The 22411-nt window shown below is 42.2% G+C and overlaps 1 protein-coding gene across 1 annotated transcript in view; it reads left to right on the top strand.

The window, feature by feature from the left end:
• grin2aa (glutamate receptor, ionotropic, N-methyl D-aspartate 2A, a) overlaps positions 1-22411 on the top strand; it is a 171931-nt gene that overhangs the window by 105185 nt on the left and 44335 nt on the right. The window contains exons 4-6 of the mRNA XM_078284416.1: positions 1815-1981; positions 7934-8362; positions 22168-22282. Coding sequence (XP_078140542.1) covers positions 1815-1981; positions 7934-8362; positions 22168-22282 — 711 coding nt within the window. The remainder of the gene's footprint in view (positions 1-1814; positions 1982-7933; positions 8363-22167; positions 22283-22411) is intronic.

The raw sequence follows: 22411 nt of genomic DNA, 5'->3' as shown, positions 1-22411 counted from the left end.
TCCGAGAATGTATTTCCACATAATTGAAGCTATTTTTCTGAAAACACGATGGCAACCACTGAAGTGCCACTTGTTTTCCTGTTACTTCTTAAGGTTAATGTGCCTGCTTAAGGCACATTGTGAGAATCAATGGAGGCTTACATCGGGAAGGAATCAAGTGCAAGAAAGGGAACAAAAATCCAAAGAAATAGCAAATTGTCTTTTAAAATACTGTTTAGAATCTGCCTTGGGGAAGAGTGCAGTAGGCAGTGTGTTCAGTCAACCTTCCCTGGATAAATAAGGGTTAAAAGTCATGGCGATTAGGGTCATTCATGTCACAAGCGCACAGAGAGAAACATGTTTGACATATCTTCCATATATTGTGTTTGAACTGCATTATTAGAGCTGTCAAGTGACCGTCACTCATAATATGCTGCTAAAGTGAGTTGTCATTTTGTGAAATGTGTGTAATGGAAATCACTGAAATGATGTAGTTTCTGTTTTCTGTTCCTGTCACAAACAAGGAATTTTACACACAAAAAAAGGAGATTTTAATAATTTTATGCCACGCGTCTCTGTTGATAACAGGCTTCTTCAAGATGTGTTTAGAAATATGCCAGTGATTTATTGACTTAGGCTACTTACCCAAACAGCCAGTGCAGAAGCCCAGTGGAGTGCTTGAATCACTTTACCATACACTGGCTCCTAGCATTACAGTTGCCGTTTCATCACGCTCTCCGACTCACCGACTCTCTCTTTTTTTCTACTTTTTAGTCACACTGTGGATGAATTAGATACACGCTGCAGGCAGTGCAGTGTGTGCATGTAGTGTGTGTGTGTGTGTGTGTGTGTGTATGCATGTGTGTGTATGTGTGGTGCGTTTGAGAGAGCAGGTGTTATTTTACACAGTGACACAGGGCTCTTCATTTGTCTCATATCTCTTGCTCCGACCTCTTGTTCGGTGTTTCTTAGCCCTGTTTTTCAACCTGTCAGTCTCTCTCTCACACACACACACACACACACACCTCCACGTCTACGATACGAGTTTTTTCCTCACCGTCACTCGTCCCCGTTTCACCTCATTTTAAAGACCACACCATAATGGATCATTTCTAATGAAACTGCCCAAAATAAATGAATTGAGTTAATTTGTCCACCTGTAATAGCGCCGGTCCATTCTGTCCAAGTCCCTGTCCGAGTTGGCCGAATTAAGTGGCAAATGATTCTGAGTCAGGTTTAATGGAGTGGATATGAGTGATTCGGAGTGAATGTAACCCCTGTTCCCCAGAACCAGGCCCACATAGTTCTGCAGCCCGTCTGTGCCGCACCAATCCAATTTGGGCTTAATTGAATTGTTCTGAGGCCCCCATCCATATATTTCCTGTATGAGAAGCTTATTACTCTCGATCTGTGTATGTGTGTGTGTGTGTGTGTGTGTGTGTGAGAGAGAGAGAGAGAGAGAGAGAGAGAGAGAGAGAGAGAGAGAAAGAGAGTGTGTACACACATGGTGCCAAATTTGGAGTGTTCCCTTGTTTGATGGATGTCTCTGTGATCCAATAAGAGTTTGGAGCAGCAGCTGGACTAATAGAGAAAGTGAGAAAAAACAAATGTGAGAGTGTGGGCGTATGTGTGTGTGTGTGTGTGTGTGTGTGTGTGAGAGAGAGAGAGAGCCAGAGAGAGAGTGAGAGAGAGCGCATGCATGCACACATGTCCTTGTGTATGAGTAGGTACTTATATTAATATTCTAAAGGGAAGTTTACTATTGTCAGTTTTGACGTAATTTCAACGTTTCCAACTAAATTTCAACTAAACCCCTCCTCCCTCCCTTTCCTTAGGATGTGAAGTCGACGTTCTTCCAGTTCGGCGCCTCCATCCAGCAGGAGGCTCTGCTGATGCTGAACATCATGGAGGAGTACGACTGGCACATCTTCTCCATCGTCACCTCAAAGTTCCCCGGATACCAGGAGTTCATCAACATCCTAAAAACTACCGTAGACAACAGGTAGGATCAACTGTTATCCTCCAACCTTTTTTTTTGTTGTTGTTATCGGATCCATTGTCACCTCATAATTCCCGCCATAACTTTCCCTGCTGTCTCCCTATAGGCTGTCTCCCTTGCTACTTTCCAACTGTTTGAATAAACAAATAAAACTGTAAAGGTGTGTTGACTGCCCACACTCCTTTAAAAAGAAAAAAAAAATCTCAGATACCAGGAGTTCATCAACACAGTAAGAACCGCTGCAGATTATGTTAGCAGTAGCAGTAGGCTTAGTAGTAGCCTAGTAGTAGAAGTAGCAGTAGTATCAGTAGCAGTAGTAGTAGTAGTAGTAGTAGTAGTAGCTAGTAGCAGTAGTAGTAGTAGTAGTATGGTAGTAGTAGTAGTAGTAGTAGTAGTATAGTAGTAGTAGTAGTAGTATAGTAGTAGTAGTAGTAGTAGTAGTAGTAGTAGTAGTATGGTAGTAGTAGTAGTAGTAATAGTATAGTAGTAGTAGTAGTAGTATGGTAGTAGTAGTAGTAGTAGTAGTATAGTAGTAGTAGTAGTAGTATGGTAGTAGTAGTAGTAGTAGTAGTATAGTAGTAGTAGTAGTAGTATAGTAGTAGTAGTAGTATAGTAGTAGTAGTAGTAGTAGCAGTAGTAGTAGTAGTAGTAGTAGTAGTATGGTAGTAGTAGTAGTAGTAGTAGTATAGTAGTAGTAGTAGTAGTATGGTAGTAGTATAGTAGTAGTAGTAGTAGTAGTAGTAGTAGTATAGTAGTAGTAGTAGTAGTATAGTAGTAGTAGTAGTAGTAGTAGTAGTAGTAGTAGTATGGTAGTAGTAGTAGTAGTAATAGTATAGTAGTAGTAGTAGTAGTATGGTAGTAGTAGTAGTAGTAGTAGTATAGTAGTAGTAGTAGTAGTATGGTAGTAGTAGTAGTAGTAGTAGTATAGTAGTAGTAGTAGTAGTATAGTAGTAGTAGTAGTATAGTAGTAGTAGTAGTAGTAGCAGTAGTAGTAGTAGTAGTAGTAGTAGTATGGTAGTAGTAGTAGTAGTAGTAGTATAGTAGTAGTAGTAGTAGTATGGTAGTAGTATAGTAGTAGTAGTAGTAGTAGTAGTAGTAGTATAGTAGTAGTAGTAGTAGTAGTATAGTAGTAGTAGTAGTAGTAGTAGTAGCAGTAGTATGGTAGTAGTAGTAGTAGTAGTAGTAGTAGTGGTAGTAGCAGTAGTAGTAGTAGTAGTATGGTAGTAGTAGTAGTAGTAGTAGTAGTAGTAGTAGTAGTAGCAGTAGTAGTAGTAGTAGTATGGTAGTAGTAGTAGTAGTAGTAGTAGTAGCAGTAGTAGCCTAGAAGTAGCAGTAGTAGTAGCAGTAGTAGCCAGTAGCAGTAGTAGTAGTATGGTAGTAGTAGTAGTAGTAGTAGTAGTAGCAGTAGTAGCCAGTAGCAGTAGTAGTAGTATGGTAGTAGTAGTAGTAGTAGCAGTAGTAGCCAGTAGCAGTAGTAGTAGTAGTAGTAGTAGTAGTAGTAGTAGTGGTAGTAGTAGTAGTAGTAGTAGTAGCAGTAGTAGTAGTAGTAGTAGTATGGTAGTAGTAGTAGTAGTAGTAGTAGTAGTAGTAGTAGTAGTAGTAGTATGGTAGTAGTAGTAGTAGTAGTAGCAGTAGTAGTAGTAGTAGTAGTAGTAGTAGTAGTATGGTAGTAGTAGTAGTAGTAGTAGTAGTAGTAGTAGTAGTAGTAGCAGTAGTAGCCTAGAAGTAGCAGTAGTAGTTTTAGTAGCAGTAGCAGTAGTAGTAGTAGTAGCTAATAGCAGTTGTAGTAGTAGTAATAGTAGTAGTAGTAGTAGTAGTAAAAAAAAATGTATTCATTCATTATCATTTTAGTCACTTATAATTTAATAACTTGGCATGAAAATGGTCAAACTTAAAGATACTGAATATTGGCACAAAATATTGCCAATCTGCAGCTTCAAGCCAAAAAAGATGGTTCATTTTCTCCATTGTCACCTCTTCGTTCCCTGGATGCCAGCAGTTCATACTGAGAAATACCGTAGTTATCAGGTAGGCATGCTTCTACGCACTTAGTTTGGGCTGTTCTCAGGCTCACATTCTCCCATTTCACACAATCTCCTCCATTATCACCTCATATTTCCCCAGAGAATAGCTAAGTTTACTTTCTTTAAAGAGCTACTCCATACTGAGTTTTAGCCTTGTATTTTTCATCTTTTCCACTGATACTTCAAAGTCACTCGGCTAAAAAGATTTCATCAGCATACTTTTAAATTAAATTAGATGATGGGTAGGTTTACTCCGCCTTCGGTTTGGCTGTTATCCGCCCTCTTATTCATGTTGAGCGATGCTATAGCTCTCCAGACAGAAAAAACACACTCAAGAGAGCAGCAGGCCATAATTTACAGAAAAAAATGTCAAGTTAATGATACATGTTCAGCAATGTCGAGATTCTGGCCAGGGTTAATGATATATTGAAACCCGGCTGAAGTTTTCATTTGCAGTTACTCTTTGTTTATGTCAAGCCCAACTGGCAAACACGGGTTCAGAAACTTTTTGCCACTGCTGAATCTGTCAGTCTTTGGTTAAAATGGATAAATTGTTTTAATTACAAGTAGAGAGACAACAGGCAGGAGTTTCTTTTCAGATTTATGGATAAAAAACACAACTCTAAGGTACTGATACAGCACAAATATCTGAATTCTTCAACATCCCCAAAAACACTGTGAGCTTCCAAAAAGTCCGGACAGTCACACTTTTTTAAATTATTCATGTTTTTACGTTGCGCTCTCATAGCTTCGGATGGGACGTCATGGGACATTAAGACTTTTTGACTGCATGCGGAAAAAAATGACTACTTTATTGAAAATAATCTTAATCTGCCCAAATACTTTTGGCATCCTGAACTGGGGGACCGTGTAGAAAAAGGGCTGAAATGGCTGGAAATAACCTCAAATTAAAGCTGACAGTGTGCAGTTTAACCTCATATTAACTGCCCCATTTCGCACACTAAGTAATAAGATTACAGAGCCAAAATATCAAAAAAATGGGTCACTGTCAAAATACTTTGGAGAGCGGAGCGTAAGTGAGCAGGTTACTCAATTCACTTGGCAGCGAGTAACAATTTCCCCTCCCCCTTTTTTCCTGTCTTTGTGAGCTGGGACTAAAAGAGTGTATGTAGTGGTGGATGATGTATTTATCACTTCTCTATCATACATGATCATTGTATAGTCACAGGAATATTGTTAGAGCACTGTGGCACTGTGCATTGCTTACTGTTGCTTAATGGTGATCTAGGAATTGAAGCTCATTTCTAGGGTTTAACGCAAAATAAAATATCTTTGTCAGGCCAAGTTAACCTCTGTCTTTATGAAAAAATAGCTATAACCATTTGGATTTTATAGCAAGAAAGTCATTTTGTGTGTTTTCCATTGCAGGTTTATTTCAATTCAAGTCCTCTTTTCAATCTTTGAAATAACAGTTACTTGTCTTTTACAGCAGCACTTAACGTTACTTGGCATATTAAAGTTACTGGCCCAGTAAATGAAAGTTACTAGTGAAGAGGAAGAAACAAGAGTACAAGCATACAGTTTGCTAGTACAGAAGACTGTCATGAGCCATAATGCAACTCACATATGTGGGCAGAGGAATTGTTTACATGAGAGTTTATAGGATAATCTGTTTTTGAGCCAGACAAATAAAATCAATCTGTCAATCAATCATAACAGAAAACTCCTAGAAGTTTTACCTTTGTTATTATGAAGTGGTACAAAAAAAGTAATTTTTGTTGTTGGCCAGTTACCATCTTATGACTCTTACCCTTCAAACGCGATGCTGACTTAAATCTAAGAACAAGTGAAACATGGCGTCCCTCACAAATAATGCAGGACCCCTGGGCCAATCGGTAACAAGTAAACAAAGCAGAGCACTGATACGCATCATTCCCCGAAGTTTCATCAAAATCCGATAACTCGCATCTGAGATATTGTACGTGACGGACCGCCGAACAGACAGACAGAGGGACGGATACATGGAGCGATCCATATGCCTCTCATCATGGGGGACAATAATGGCCTATCATTTGTCAAACAAGAAATCATAACATCCATTACCCGCAGTTACCTATTGTCAATTTCCCATATCACTTTTTCAATGACTGATTCTTTGGCAGACGGTTCTAATACCAGTCAACTTCCATTATTCACAGCAGAAAATCTGAGCGTTCCACTCAGACAGCAGACAAAGACAGCAAAGAAAGCAGTTTTTTGCAGCGCCTACATTCGACTTGACCATGAAAACCTACTTTCTTTTGCTTTTCGTATATATTTTTTTTTCTGAATCGATTGTTATAAGATCATGATTCAAGTGGTAACTAGTTGGTTTGGTTCCAAGCTTAAAACTCTTTGCATTGGGGGTGTTCTTGAAAAGTCTATGGAGAAAATGAATGGGGAATGTACTTCCTGAACTAACCCTGATTTGGGGTGTTACATTCTCCCATCATGGTTCCCTGCTTCTCTCTCTCTCTCTCTCTCTCTCTCTGTATCTTGTGTCTCAAGTTTTACCATCTGGGACTTGTAGAGCATCATCAGGTCGGACAGGGAAGAAGAGGACAGCGAGTCCCAAATCACTCTCATGTTACACTACAAGTATATTGTCAGATTCTTGGTGAACAACAACGGCTCCTCTCTCTTTTCCCCACTGTCTGTCACACTCTCTAACCCTCACTCTCCCCCCTGTGTGTGTGTGTGTGTGTGTGTGTGTGCATATGTGTGTGTGTGTGTGTGTGTGTGTGTGTGTGCTACCGATTTGTATCATATTATATTCTTTAATTACTAATTTAACCGCTGTTCCTTCCATTTCCCTTGCTCTTTAGCTTTGTGTACTGGGACCTGCTGTATATTATCACTCTGGACATGGTGGAAGAGGGCAGCCGCTCCCGTAGGATGCTAAAGACACTCTGGAAATGCATTATCTTTTTTTTTACAGCGGTTAATCAGCTACTCTTTTCTCTCCCATTTGCTCTTCAGTCTCTTCACTTTAGCGAGCTGGGATCGACAGAACTTCCTCACACAGGACTAGATTAAAAATTTGTATCGGAATTATACGGATCCATGCTCACAGTAGTTTTGAGCATGAAATTGTTAACATTTCATAGAGCAAAGCTTGCTTATATAAACATCTAGCTTCCGTTACATGATCGTAGAGGTATAGGATATGAATGAGCTCAATTTTTGGTCCGAAAGCGCAGATAGATCCTTTTAACTCTAGGGTCACATGTTGATAACAGCACTATTTCTTGATATTGGTGTTACTAATTAGTCCACTGGTTTTAGCCTATTAACATTAAAATTATCCTCCTTGTCCCTGTTTTACTTTTGTGGGCCAGAACCTGCTGAGCATCACCATACAGGACGAGCTTCGAAATTTGCATTCATTTTAGTAGGGATGGGACGATATATCAAGATTCAATATATCGCAATCCAAAAATGAGACAATGGGTATCGTGGGGCAGAAAAATGAATCGCGATATTAGCTCCATTTTGTGCTGTAGTAATCACAATTGAGACGCTTGACCATCACAATTTCACAAGCTCTCCATCTAAATTATATTATTTGCGTTTTGTAATGACATTTTTAAATTGTTGTTTACATTCTAACAAGCCAAAACCATTGCTAGAAAGATTTGTGGCTCAGAAATAAACATAATTCTTCTCTACTTTGTTGTCATTGAACTTTTGTTTATTACATCATATCGTGGATGTATCGAATCGTGAACCCTGTACCACGTATCATATTGTGATATAAGCATATCGTCCCATCCCTACCATTTAGTGTTAATGCAGTGTTTCCCCTGACCACAGGCACTACCTGAGACCTATTAACATTAAACTTAACTTAACAATGATATTAATTATAATGGATATGGTCTATTACTGAAGCATTAACATTCCCCTCCTGTCCCCGCTCTCCTCGTTTCAGTTTTGTGGGCTGGGACCTGCAGAACATCATCACCCTGGACGCGGTGGAGGAGGACAGCCGCTCTCAGATCATGCTGAAGAAGGTCCAGTCGCCCGTGGTCCTGCTCTACTGCTCCAAGGACGAGGCGGTGTACATCCTGGAGGAGGCGCGCTCGCTGGGCCTCACCGGCTTCGGCTACATCTGGATCGTGCCCTCCCTCACCACGGGCAACCCGGAGATCACGCCCGAGGAGTTCCCGTCGGGCATGATCTCGGTGTCGTACGACGACTGGGACTACCCGCTGGAGGCGCGCGTCCGCGACGGCCTGGGCATCATCACGTCGGCGGCGGCGGCCATGCTGGAGGAGTATGGCGACATCCCCGAGGCCAAGACGTCCTGCTACGGCCAGATGGAGAAGACGACCAAGCTGCCGCCCAGCGCCCTCCACAAGTAAGTGGGAAGTGTGTGTGTGTGTGTGTCAAGGAGGATGTGTGATGAGCTGAGAGTTGAGATGTGTGTGTAAGTCAAATGCGTCTTTTAAGATGTGTGTGTGTGTGTGAGTTTGTGCGAGAGAAAGATAGAATATTCATGAGGCGCTGTGTTTTTATATGACATCTAAGAAAGCAGCGGTGCTATATGTACATGTATGTGTGTGTGTGTGTGTGTGTGTGTGTGAGAAGCAAGTGCACGGGTGTTTGTTTTCACCCTTCTCCTCATGTAATTAGAGACTTCCACCAAGTTTACCAAGTCTGACTTATATAGGGAAAGGGATCCAGATTCGAGAAAGGCAGAATTAATGGATGAAAGAACAGAGAGAGGTGATCGAGAGGGAGAGACGAGAGAATAGAGGAAGTGTGGGAGTAAGAGAGAGAGAGAGAGAGAGAGAGGTGACGACTGAACGGCAGACGGGGGAAAGGAGTTTGTGAATTAGGGAAGAAAAACGGAGACTGGGTGAGCAGCGGGAAGCCGCTACAAACGAGTGCTCTCCAGAATGGGAGAGCTCCTTGATGAGTCCTTCTGTGCCTCTCCTCGGTTTATTCCTCTATCGCTCGTTCGCTCCGTCCCGCTCTCCTTCTCATCTCGCCTTCACTCGCTCCCCGGCGGCCGGTGGGAGATGTTGCAGGTCTTGCCAGCTCTGTCTGGCGATCCATCTGGCAGAGCGGGGAGAGACACACAACCTGGGTTTCCATCCAAGATTTTTTTTTTTTTTTTGCGAATTACAATGTATTGAATTCAAAAACTTACATGGAAAGAGCAAAATTTGATGAAAAATGTTCTCAATATTGTACAGATTTTTTTGTTTTTTTCTGTCAATAAAGAAATTCTGCAATAAATACCGATGGATTCGTCAAATAAATAATGATGTGGGCTTGGCATGAGCGGCCAGACAAATGGTTCACCCTCATTGCCCAGCAGTTGAAAAGTGGGCGGGACGTCCTGGAATGTCGTCTGCTCAACAGTCAAGGTGCATGAAGTAGAAAAAGCGAGGAGGGAAGAATAAATTCCGCTACTCTTGGGAGCTAATGGAAGTTTGATGCTGTCTCAGAACTGTCTTTAATGGTCTGTGTGCAAACCGCCTCCCAGAATGTAATTGGTCATTCGCTGGCGCATTAGCGAAAGAGCATTTCTTTGTTTTTGTCTCCGGATGAAGGCTTGAAATATGGCCAAAACAGATAACATTAAAGAGCAATAACAATACCCAATAAAATACGTATTTTTTCCCCATTTTTCTATATATCTTTTTGACATTCAGGAAGCCTATTTATTCGCTTCAACCCAGCTGATGGAAATGCACCTAATTCACGACTTATTTTTTTGCGACTTGTCAAAAGTTTGTGTACAATTCACTTCAGAGCCGGATGGAGAGATTTGTGTGTGATGAGGTGTGTGTGTGTGTGTGTGTGTGTGTGTGTGTGTGTGTGGGGGGGGGGGGGGTCAGAGAGTGAAACAGATAAAGAGATAGGGAGACACAGAAACAGACAGAAAGTGAGACAGAGTGAGCTGCATCAAGACACACAGATACACAGAGTGAGACAGAACACTGTTTTTGGGCTTTGTTTAGCACAGGCAAAAAGATTTTAGTCCCAGTTAACCTCTCCCATATTACTTTAGGAAGTCAAGGTGAAAAACCCACATCATAGTTTCATAGTGGTTGGCTCTCAGCAGCTGGATCTAGAAAATTTCACTGGCATGAAAAATTTTATTAGTTAATTAGTCAAGGAATCTGCCAGGAACTTTCTAATTTTTGGAATTAGAATTTGGAAACTATTCTATATATAAAAATTGAGGCGCTTTGTTTAAAGGTAACGTTCTCTTCTTGTATCATATGTCTGATTTCATATATTAATAATCAAATCCTACATGTGGTATATTTTACAGCCTTTTAGAATAGCCATCATATACCTTATGTATCATAATGCACCTGATATTTTGTTTCCCAACGTCCTTTTACACCAAACACAGTCAAATGAACTCCTTCCCAGCATGCTCTGCTGTCCAAGGTGGTTACCTAGGTGATAAGTGATGATATATTAATGATAAAACTCTCCTCAGTAAATGTAACAGATTCATAAATCCTTCAAGCACCATATCTACGATCATACAGCTCTCATTTTGTTAGGAAACAGATACACCAAACAGCGATACCAAATACCCAGAGCCAGCTGACTTCATTCCCAGCATGCTCTGCTGCCCGAGGCTGTTACCCAGGTGATGAGCGGCCGCAGATGGCTCTGTTGCGGGTGAGAGCGCTCAGCCAATAGGGATTGAGGGCCAGTACACGAGGAAACACGATTGGTCAAGGCTAGGTCGGGGCAAGGGGCCAGTCTGGGTTGTTAGATCATCAACGGTTGTCAGGGGAGATAAGAGGACACGGCCAAAAAACAGACACACACACACACACGCATAGATGCATAGACACACACATACAGCCAGATGGGCACACTTGCATGCACAAACAGGCGAGAAGACTCTAAAGACGCTGTACACACACACACACACAAATGTAGAGCATCCATGTCACACATTGCCATATTTACAGTGGCACTAGAGCCTTTTATCTTGAAAGATGCCGCAGTTCTTTCTTTCTCTTTCTTCTGTGTGTCCGCTGCCTTGTAAACACAGACGACACCATCAACAGCATTATCTCACAGGCTTCCAGCAAAACATCCAGTTCAAAGTTAACATTTGTTTGGGATTGTGCAGCGCTATTGAACGCCTCTCAGACTCGCCCGCGATTTGTCAGAACAATTTCGACGGAGGCCGCTTCTTCCCCTTCAGCAAAGCAAAAGCATGCAACAGCAGGGCAAACTTCATTCCGATGAAAAGCACGACAAGAGAGGCTGAAATCATAGAGAAAGAGCTTCTCCGGCGGCTTGCAGTGCGGCCGCTCTTTAACTTTTCGCTCACTCACTCGGCTCGAGACGGCTGTGACAGTAAATATACTGCGACACGTCCAAGATGAATGTGTTTTCCACAGGAATAGAAAAATAAAATTAAATAAAAAGAGAGGAGATGAATGACCAACTAAGAGCGCTGGCCAGTGCAGCAATCAGGCCGAGTGACAAATTCGGCTCTCAGTGAAATGTGGTGTGTGTGTGTGTGTGTGTGCGTGTGTGTGTGTGTGACAGAAACAAGAGAAATATCCTCCCATAAGAGAATGTTCTGCCATGACAGATTTACAGTGTACTACTCACCTTACTGTGGTGAACAGCGAGCCTTAACTGACTTTAGCACTTATTTATCAAAGCGTGTGTGTGCCGCTCACGCACGCGCGTGTGTGTGTGTGTGTGTGTGTGAGTAAAAGGCGTGGTGGTTGTAGTTTGTTCTGACAGGTAATTTCAGTTTCTAGCCCTGAAATACGACAGTGAAAACTCAGTTAGGAGCTACTACACACACACGCGCGCGCACACACACACACACACACACACACACTCGTGGAGTCCTGGGGGTAGCCGTCACCTATGCTGTGTACAGCCATTAACTTACACATTACACAAGGAGAGAAAGAATTACTTTATATGTGTAGAAAACACACAGGAATCCATAGAGATTCATGACAAAGAGAGTCTAGTTACACACACACACACACACACACACACACACACACAATCTGCTGACATATGCTGACAGATGTGATACAATGTGATAAGATGCAATTATCTAATAAGTATAATAATAGATACCAGATACTTATTTGAATGTATTTATGTTATTTCCCCCAAGACTTAGCCATATTCCCCTTTACACAATGCAAACAATGATGTCCCAGTGTCCCAACGTGCCTGTCACTCAACGACTCATAAATATTACATTACCATACCGCATAACGGCTCGCAACCTGTGAGCGCTTGTGTGTGTGCAAGTGCATGTGTGTATAAGTGTGTTTGTATTTAGTATTCCATCGCCATACCTTCACTACCGCTTGCAATCCTCCTGTGACTTGTGACAAATGTCTTTACACAGGTGATCGCACACAGAATAGTATATGGGACTAGATGGGGATTATTCAAATTCATGAGTTATAGACATGCACACACTCTCCTATGGAATGCTTTGTGCATGAATTAAACTAGTGTGTGTGTGGCTGTGTGTGTGTGTGAGAGAGCCTGTGCTGAAGCGCTGCTGCCGGGTGAAAACCTTGTATCTCCAGTTTTGGTGATTTTCAGACTTTTACAAGTTGAAGGGTTACATGCTCTTTTATGGGAAAATGAGAAAATTCTATATTCTACTTTAGGTCTATTAAACCTTTTCAGAATCAATTACATGAACTAAAATTTGCTTAAAAAAAAAAAAAAAAAAAAGATACAAGGTTTTCAGCCGACAACAGTGAAAAGAGTGTGAGTGTCAGGGAGAAGATAAAAGGCAAAGAGAGAGAAAGAGAGAAAGAAAAAGAAAGTAAGAGAAAGGATGAATACACCCTATACAGGGAGTTGGATTGCCATACAGTTGCTAATGTTGCTAATACATAATGTGTGTGTGTGTGTGTGTGGGGGGGGGGGGGGGGGGGGGGGGGACACGTACCATCATAAAAAATCACTAAATCATTATCCCCCCCTAGTCTCTCTTATCACCTTAAGTGTTTGCTGTGGCCCACCTTGAGGGTGACATCAATCTGTCTGAGAGAGGGACTGAATCCATTTTTAATCAGCAGATATATGACTGCTATTAAACAAGTTTTCATTTGAACGGGGTACAGTGATGTAGAGAGATACCACGCAGCCAGTGAGTGAAGGTATTTATCTATCATCTTAATTCATAATGTTGACTCGGCATCGTAAGATGAATGTGAAGCAAAAGCGCGTACTTTATGATTCTTGACTGACCTCCACTTTGATTTATGCTAAAACAACTACAAACTATTAGTTCACTGCCCTAATGTGACTCTATAGTTGCCTCCCGCATTGTTGCCTTATCTTATACTGGGTCCTGCTAACAATAGACAGGATGGAGGAGAGAGTAAGAGGTGAGGAGAGAAAGGGAGAGAGGGGAAGGAAAGAAGGGGAGGAGTCTGTCTGTAGCTGCGTTCGGAATGGTTGACTCGTTCACTCCCTATTCCCTATGGAGTGTTTGTCCTATAGTGAACTATATGGGCAAAGTTTCAGACACTACATTAAACATCATTGCTTCAAAAAAAATGTGCGAATGTTCATGTGACCCACCCAGCATCTCCTAAACAAACCAAGCACTCATGATCGCGTTTTGAAATATACTCAGGTAGTCGATTTTGTGAAGTTTTGAACATTACATTACAAATAAGTTGTCAAAATTCTAATCATGTGCAAGTGTGTTTATGTCAACTAAGGTGCTGTCTCCTAATACTAGCAAGCTGTTTTGGTTTGGCAAACAATGAGCTCGTAAGCTAACGTTAGCTAGCTCACAAGCTAGCGACTAGCATAAGCTTTACCTCCTGTATCGGTTTATGTATACATAAGAGACGGCTACTTACATTTGTAAACGAACTTGCCGTCTTCTGCCATCTTGACTCTTCTTCTTCGGTAAGACACGGTCGTATTGCATTGTGGTATACAGGAGAAATTGTAGGGTACATCGTATGTTCGCTACAGTTTGCAGTGCATTATGGGTATTTTATAGTGAACTATATAGTGAATCAAATTAACCGTTGAGAATTCGGACAAAATGGCAGACAAACTATATAGTGCACTATTTCTGAACGGTTCCAAACAGAGCTTCTCTCTCTCTCTCTCTCTCTCTCTCTCTCTCTCTCTCTCTCTCTCAAACACACACATCAGCGCTGCACAATTAATCAGGAGGAAATACAAATTCAGTCACAATATTACCTACCGCAATCCCCAGCACACAAGGAGTGTATTAATTTTTCATCAGAGGGGAGGACAGGTGCTCTGCTGTAGTGCATAATTCCTTGGCCCACGAATCGAATTGCATATTGGAGAAACCCTTTATGATATCCAAAATTAGGATCCCAAGCCAATCCCCCACATCAATCCCATTTTGTTCAGCAGAAGAAGAACGTGTTGAAGTAACCGTGTAGACGTGTGTTGCAATTCATGTTGGGATTGCAAGCTTGGAGAAGACAAAATGTGATTCTTCGTATTAGTGTTGTACAGGCCAAGCTGACACAGAAATTTGGCACACACACACACACACACACACGCAAGCACACGCACACAGTAGGGAGAACAGGAGGGGCAGAGACACTGCAAGGCTTGCATCTAGTTCACCTTACAGTCATCAGTCATTCAGCACTTAACACATGCCACCTGAGGCTGTGTGTGTGTGCGTGTGTGTGTGTGTGTGTGTGCGCGCGTGTGTGCGTGTATGTGTGTGTGTGTGTGTGTTTTCCGATGACTATCCCACCCTTGGGTCCTCTTAAAAGACTTAAATCAGCACTGATAGCACAAATATACACAAAGCTTTTTTGTGTGTGTGTGTGTGTGTGTGTGTGTGTGCGTGTACGTGCATGCACGCGCACCATAGATCACTGATGCTCTGACGGTATACATCACTGCTTTGACTGGTCCTTGTCTTGACGAAGGATAAATGGCTCTATCCTCAAGACACACACACACACACACACACACACACACACAGTATTACAAAGTGCATCTTAGCACCTTTGTGGAGACCTCAGCTTGTCCCTCTAGTGGAACCCTGACAGAAATAATGCAGACACTTTGATGATGAGACACTGATGTTAGCCTGCTGTGGGGATTGAACCTGAGACCATCCGGTTACGGGACGCTCCCTCTAACTCCGCCGCCCCGCCTTCGCTTCCCCCGAAGTCTTGCATTAACGATTCTCTGCGTGAGCTTGTTTGCATGCACCTGTGTGTGTGTGTTTGTGTGTGTGCATGTGTTCTTGTGTATCTCTTCGTGCGCACGCCGTCATGCATGCATAAGCGGGCGAGTTGCAAACATGAACACTGTGAATAGCTAAAGAGCGACGGCAGTGATTAAATCACTTAAAGGTGCGACGTGCCGCATTTAGCATCAATAAATCAGTACCACATTAATTTTAAGACAGTGGTATAATTACCATAAACAAATGAGGCCGTTGTGGAGAAGACTGGCAGCCTCTAATGTCCTCTACACTGCAGTTTGTATTGTGTGCCACCCGGTTGGATTTTTGTGGGAAATGCTGGATTGCTTTACGGCACAAAACAGGAAGAGGGCGCTGTTCTTCCAGAGCAAACTGAGCTAAAGCTTTCAGTTTCTCACAATGGCAGATGGTGGAAGGAGCGAAAGGAAGATGGAAAAATCACTTCCAACGTGTTTATCCTCTTCAGTAAAGCGACAGGAACCAATGGGGTTTATGGGAAATGTGGTCTTACAGTAAGTTTGAGGAACACTAGAGCTAACAATACCGCTTGCGCGAGATAGAGACTAAAAATTGCCTTGACCATGGTCTTACTTGTTTAAGGTAATTGTACCAATATCATCATTAATTTTACAATGATATATTGATGTTTACAAATGCCACACATAGCACCTTTAAAATGATCTTAGATATAGACCTTTTTATGCATAACCAAACATATTCTCCTAAAGGAAACTGGATTCTGCCAGTAATGTGAATGGGAGTTATGTGTCTAAAACTGAAATCCTTTAAAATAAAAGAAAATGGAAAATGATAAATCAGGAGAGACTGTAACATAATATATCTGGATATGATATCAGTGGTTGTGATAACGTCTCTGGTATTAACACCTAACATTGTTCATTTATGTTTTTCCTCATTGCGTGCTGCGTGATGCATCTGTTGTGCTGCAGAGAAACAGGAAAAAAAAAAACACAGGGAGAGAGAAAGTATGTTGTGTTGATATGGCACTTGCTGCTGTAATGCAGTGTGTGTGAGTGTGTGAGTGTGTGTGTGTGTGTTCGTATTTCCCTGCTGCAGTGTTATGTGTAGCGCTGGTTAACTCTGGTGCAATGCCCTCCCCTCCACCCCCCTTCAAAAGAAGAGGAGTGGAGAAAAAAAAACCCAAAAAAACACCTTAGATATTTTTATCCTAACTCTGCCGAGGCGGAGTCCTCTTCTTTCTCTCTCTCCGCACTTTCCCTTCTCTCTCTTCCATCCGTCTCTCTGCGCTGTCCAATCTCTCTTTTTATCTCATCTTTATTCTGTCTCTCTCGCTTTCGTTTTTTTCTTTTCTCCCCCGTTGCTCCCTCTCCTCCTCCTCCTCGCCTCCTCTGCTCCCTCTCCTCCTCCTCCCTAATGAATAGAGAGATTACTGATATAATGGAGGCTAGAAAGCGGGAGAAATTGGATCGCTTTACTATGAGCTCAGTGCTACAGGGGAGAGGAAACATTACATGGAGAATTGTCGAGGTGGGGGAAAGTAATCGTCTGGGTGTGTGTGTGTGTGTGTGTCTGTGTGTGTGTCTGTGTGTGTGTGCGTGCATGCGCATAAAGGGACGTGCGTTCAGGGTTGTTTGGGGTCATCTGCCAGCGTACACTCCAGTCTGTGTCCGTATCCTAGCAACGCCCTATCAGCTCCACCTGTTCGATGGGCGTCGGCCCAAACACACACACACACACACACACCTACACACACACCTACACACACACACACACACGCAATCTGCCGTCCTGTCTGCATCCTGTCCGCACACACACAAAAAAGTGCCAGCACACACATATTTGTGTTACTATACTTTAAGGATGTTACCTTTATTACTGATTTACATTTATCATTTATCAGTATTATTTATGTATTATCTTTATTATTTATTGCCTATTATACTAAGTCATTGTTATACTTAATTGCTATACTTAAACTTAACTATAACCCTAACCCCTAAAATGGCCCCTTTCCAAAACATACACTGACACAGTGTCCTCACTTTTTTTCCTCAACTAACCTTGTGAGGACATTTGGTTTTCATAGGGATGGGACAACAAAGGGGGCACAAATACACACACACCCACACACACACACACACAAGCACAAACAGCCATATGTACTTAAACAGTACACGGCAATCATAATGAATATAATGACATTAAGGGAATAGACTATCTTCACATTGGTGCCTATTTTTTCATTTTACCTGTTTGGAAAAAGGAAGTCTGGGGTTCAATTGAATTTAATTGTATGAATCTCAGAGAAGATATAAATCTAAGACTTTTAAGCTGCACTAGGCAGGATTTTTATGTATAAACGTACCCGCCTAAATCACAAAGTGGGGCTGCAATAGAGAAGAGCACTCTATCTCTTCCCCCCAATTGAGACGCCACAGATTCGCCCTATTTGCCCAAATGAAATCCTGGTGTCGGGTTTTGGTCACTGGCAGGAACTCTTCTCCACACACAATCGAAATTTAAGAGCAAAGTGTCTCCTAAGCATCAGCAAGCGAGTGAGCACTCCATCGAGAGAAACCTGAACTCACCAACGATGGCAGAAGCTCTTCACCACCTCCATCCCCAGAAGAATGCATTGATTTTACTGATGTCGCCTTACAGGACTTCTGGGATTTGAAGTCTTCGCACTTCAGACAGTTACCGCCCGCTGCAATTTGCCAATGTGCGAAGTTGCCTTTTGCACTTGAAGTGTCCACCAAATGTAACTTTACTCAGTATGAGGAGCTAATAGAGGGTCTAGTGGACCGCTCAGCCTCCTAACACCTGGTGTTCGAGACTGTTTGAGTTCCACATTCGCTTATGAGAACGCACAGATTGAGTCGACACATGGATAAGTGGGCTGAAGCGTACAGTTACCTCACAGAAACCTGTCTTGTCGGACAGTCGGCAGCAATAAATGTAACTTTTTTTAAATAAATAAATAATATAAATTCAAATATAGACCGTGAGTGGTGTATTTGATATTGCCACATTGTATCAGCTGCCATATTTCCATTGCTCTCATCTTGTTCAGGTCCTGATTTTGGAGCACTGTCAAAGCTCTGCAGCATCATATCTAGTTATTCTAGCACTCACTAGGGACGGATTCAATGTCAGTGTAGTCTAAGTGTAGTGTAGGTGGTATATAAGCCAGCAGGGTCAACTGCCCATTTAGTTATGATTGTTGGTCATCAGAGGTGGGGACTTGAGTCACATGACTTGGACTCGAGTCAGACTTGAGTCACAATTGTAATTGCTTGAGAATTGACTTGATGGATGAAGAGAAGATGAAGAGAGATTTAAAGTGATATTGCATTGAAAAGTCCTAGATATTTAGTTTTCTTTAAGATATTAAATTGATACTGGACTCTTGATTTTTTCTGACTTGACTTGGTGTTCTACATTTAGACTTGAGACTTGACATTAATGCCATGGACTTGACTTGGACTTGACTTGGTGGTCTGCATTTAGACTTGGGACTTGACTTGAGACTTGTGCCTCAAGACTTAAGACTGACTTGCGACTTGAACAAAGTTGACTCGGTCACACCTCTGTTGGTAATATTTGGCTCCTTGAGGGGGCTGATTTCAACTCGGCATCAGGCTGCTGGTTGGAAATTATTGGGTAAGATGATATGGGATTAAGGTGAATGCAAGTTGAAGTGTAAGAGCAGTGGTGTAGTGTAGACCTGATCACTGCTGAGAGGAGATACAGAGATAGATGCTTCTAGGAGACCAGAATCTACAGTTGAGCCTTTGGGAGACCTATTTCAACAGGAAATGTGTGACACGTGTTGCCCAATCGGTAATCCCACTGACATACTCTCACCCGCCCCTCTATCTTTCAACATCCAGCACATGTTTCTACATAGTTACATCATAGTTACTGCAGATGCTCCATATTGGTGCTGTAAATGCTATTTACTTTGCCCGTGAGCAAGAATGGAGAGCAAAATCTACTGGAAATAGGAGGGAAGGAAGAGTGAAGGCTTCCACTGTGTGTGTTCATGTGTGTGTGTGTGTGTGTGTGTGTGTGTGTGTGTGTATTTGTGTGTGTGTGTGTGCATCTTTTCCAGATAAATGGTTGCACAGCGCAGAATGGGCTGCTGTCTAAAAGAGCAGCCTAGGCATTGGTATTGATTCCAACACTTCTTTCTCTGCTGTAGTCTCCCATAATTGGGTTCAGCGCTGCATCCCGTGTGTGTGTGCGAGTGTGTGTGTGTGTGTGGTATATTTGAGTGTGTGTGCATGTGTGAGTTTGTGCATGTGTAAAAGTTCTGTCTGTGTGTGTGTTTATCCTAGTGTGTGTCTGTGTGTGTGTGTGTGCGTGTGCGTGTCTTTTAAGGGGATATCGATCCAAGCCCCTCCTCTTGGAGGTTGTTGACACCTGCAGAGACGATCTATCTTCCAATCAAATGGCTTAATACTCCTCACCTGGTTGCTTGTGGGCCAATCAGATTATTTTAATCACAAAGCCCACTCAATCCCCTTATCTCGCTCTGATTTCATCAGAGTATTGAGTGTTTGTGCGCGTGTGTGCGTGTGTGTGTGCGTGCGTGTCCATGCACATTTCTCACTAATTTTCACCAACAGCAATTTGACAGGGACATGCTGGTACTGTGAAATGTCACCACACACACACACACACACGCACACACACACACACACACACACACACACATAAACAGCCTTTTTTACTTGTCTATTCTTATCTCTTTTGCCATCTGTGTGACTATGTATCATCAGTGGTCTAGGCTGCTGGTGTGTTTGTGTGCGTATGTGTGTAAAAGTGTATGCATATAATCATCATCATCATCATCATCATCACCATCATCATTATCATCAACATAGTTATGAGCATAATAATAATATGCAAGTTCAACTAATTGAGTAATCAAGTGGCATTCACTGCTCAGCAAAATATGCATTGATATACATTATGTGCTATCATTAAAGCTGCACTAGGCAAGATATTTAGATAAAAAATACACTCGTCTTATGAACCTAACTCAAATTGAACTAGATTGGTTATGCAACAGAGATGAGTGTCATGTCCCCCTTAATTGATTCCCCCAAGTTGTCCAAATTGTTTTTATTATCATTTTGGTGTCAGGTGCGGACACTGGCGGGAAATCTTCTCTGCCCCCGGGAAGAGATGAATCGAAACTTAAGGGCGAAATATCAAACTGTCTCCTAAACAATGGCAAGCCAGTGCTGGACTCACCTTCTCCCCCACCAGCCACTAAAAAGAAGCCACTTGGGGGCACCAGTGTGAAAAATTGCCTAGTGCAGCTTTAACTATGTGAATATGTACTGTAGCATTAAAGTTCAGCAGTGACATGCAGACAGACAACCAGACAGACAGACATACAGGCAGAAAGAGAGATTGTTTTGGAGAGAAATAGAAGAAAAGTAGAAGAGGAAGAGAGGAAGAGCTGTCTCTCCCTTGTTTTACACGACGACTGACAGAAGGAGTGAGGGAGACAGAGTGGGGCAGGGTAGTGATGATTAATGTGGAGGCCGTGTGGTCCTAAGAATATCTCCCCACTGCCCTCCATCTTAGCTAATGTGACCTGCCATGTGGGTCACTCATTACTGTGTGTGAGTGTGTGAATCGTTGGTGTGTGTTAGTGTGGGTTTCCTCTCATTTTGGGTGCTCTCCATTCTCACTCTCTCTCGTCTCCTTGTCTATCTCTCCCTTTCATTTCCTTTTCTTACATTCATAGCCATATATCCCAGTGTGTGTGGCTTTGTCTTGCATCTCTTTACACCCTGCTTTCAGTTTGTTTTTGTTGTAGCCAACCTAGCTAGCTTACCGGGCGTTGGCCTCTTGGATAAGTCTCTGGGGATGTGTGTTACCTCTTTCAAAATCCCCCTGCAACGCGCAATAACAACAACAACAACGACAATGAAGCTAGCCGTCTAGCTAGCAGCAGAACGCTAGCAAGTTTACGAAAAATTTGCAGTAATTTTGTGCTAGTTCCACAACATTTCCCACTTGACACTTTTTTGGAAAAGTGTCTTCATCGTGTCATGGGCTCATTTGGTTGCTATTGCACTATTTTTGCGCTGGTACAGTGAAAACAAAGTGTAGAGAATGGCCTGGCTAAGCGAGAATAGCCAACCTAATCCCTATTATATGCCTTTTCTACCGAGTAAACAACATAATTTTTGATTTTTGGGGTTTATGTGGGTTTGAATGCATGTCAGTAAACTGCATATCATTTATTTATTTTTTATTTTTTTCTGTCTCACATACACCAAACACACACTGTACTACCATGCTTACCACACTGTAATATCACACTAACCCTCACATGAACTCCTAACCTAAAATAAACCTAAAATAGACTGTTCCGCTGTGAGACCAGTCAAATTGACAAGTCTTTTTCTGGTCATTGCACTATGCTTGCAAGGAACATTGGACCCTTACAAGTTAAACCTGGTGTGTGCACACATCCACACACATGGACACACACACGGACACACTCACACACACATGCGTTTCAGTAGGAACTCGCAGTATTTGAATAGATTTTTATATCCTAGGGCGGGACGCTTTGACTCTCTGTCCTTTTGCTTTTCATTTTTTGGAATCTAATCAGAATCCAATCCGTGTGAATCAAATATGGCTTTACAATTTGCAATACAATAGAGTGGACATGCGGAATGTGTGTGAATATGGTGTGGTAAGATAGTACTACTAGTACAGTAGAGTGTAACTTGACTTTTTTCTCATGCTAATGTAATTAAATTTCCCTTTCCCTTTGTCTCTCTTTATTCTTTTTCCTCTCTCCCTATCTCTTTTCCTTCCTCCCACCCCTCTGTCCTCCTCTGCCCCCCAAATCTTTTCCCTTTCTCATTGACTGTCACCCCCCATACCTTCCATTCTTCCTCCTCTTCCTCCTCCTCTTCCTCTCCTCCTTTCTCTCTCAGGTACATGATGAACGTGACGTGGGACGGTAGAGACTTGTCGTTCACTGAGGACGGCTACCAGGAAAACCCCAAGCTGGTGGTCATCGTTCTCAACAAGGACAGAGAGTGGGAGAAGGTAGGATATGACCATTTCATCTCTATGTGTGTGTGTGTGTGTGTGTGTGTGTGTACATGGACAAATGTGTGCACATGTTCCTGTGTATGTGTTCTTTATCTTTGTGTTCCTGTGTGTACTGTATGTGTG

The sequence above is a fragment of the Centroberyx gerrardi genome, chromosome 7, assembly GCF_048128805.1.
Source record: "Centroberyx gerrardi isolate f3 chromosome 7, fCenGer3.hap1.cur.20231027, whole genome shotgun sequence".
NCBI lineage: Eukaryota > Metazoa > Chordata > Actinopteri > Beryciformes > Berycidae > Centroberyx > Centroberyx gerrardi.
The sequence above is the reverse complement of the archived record's forward strand: the minus strand, read 5'-3'. Positions and strand labels throughout refer to the sequence as shown.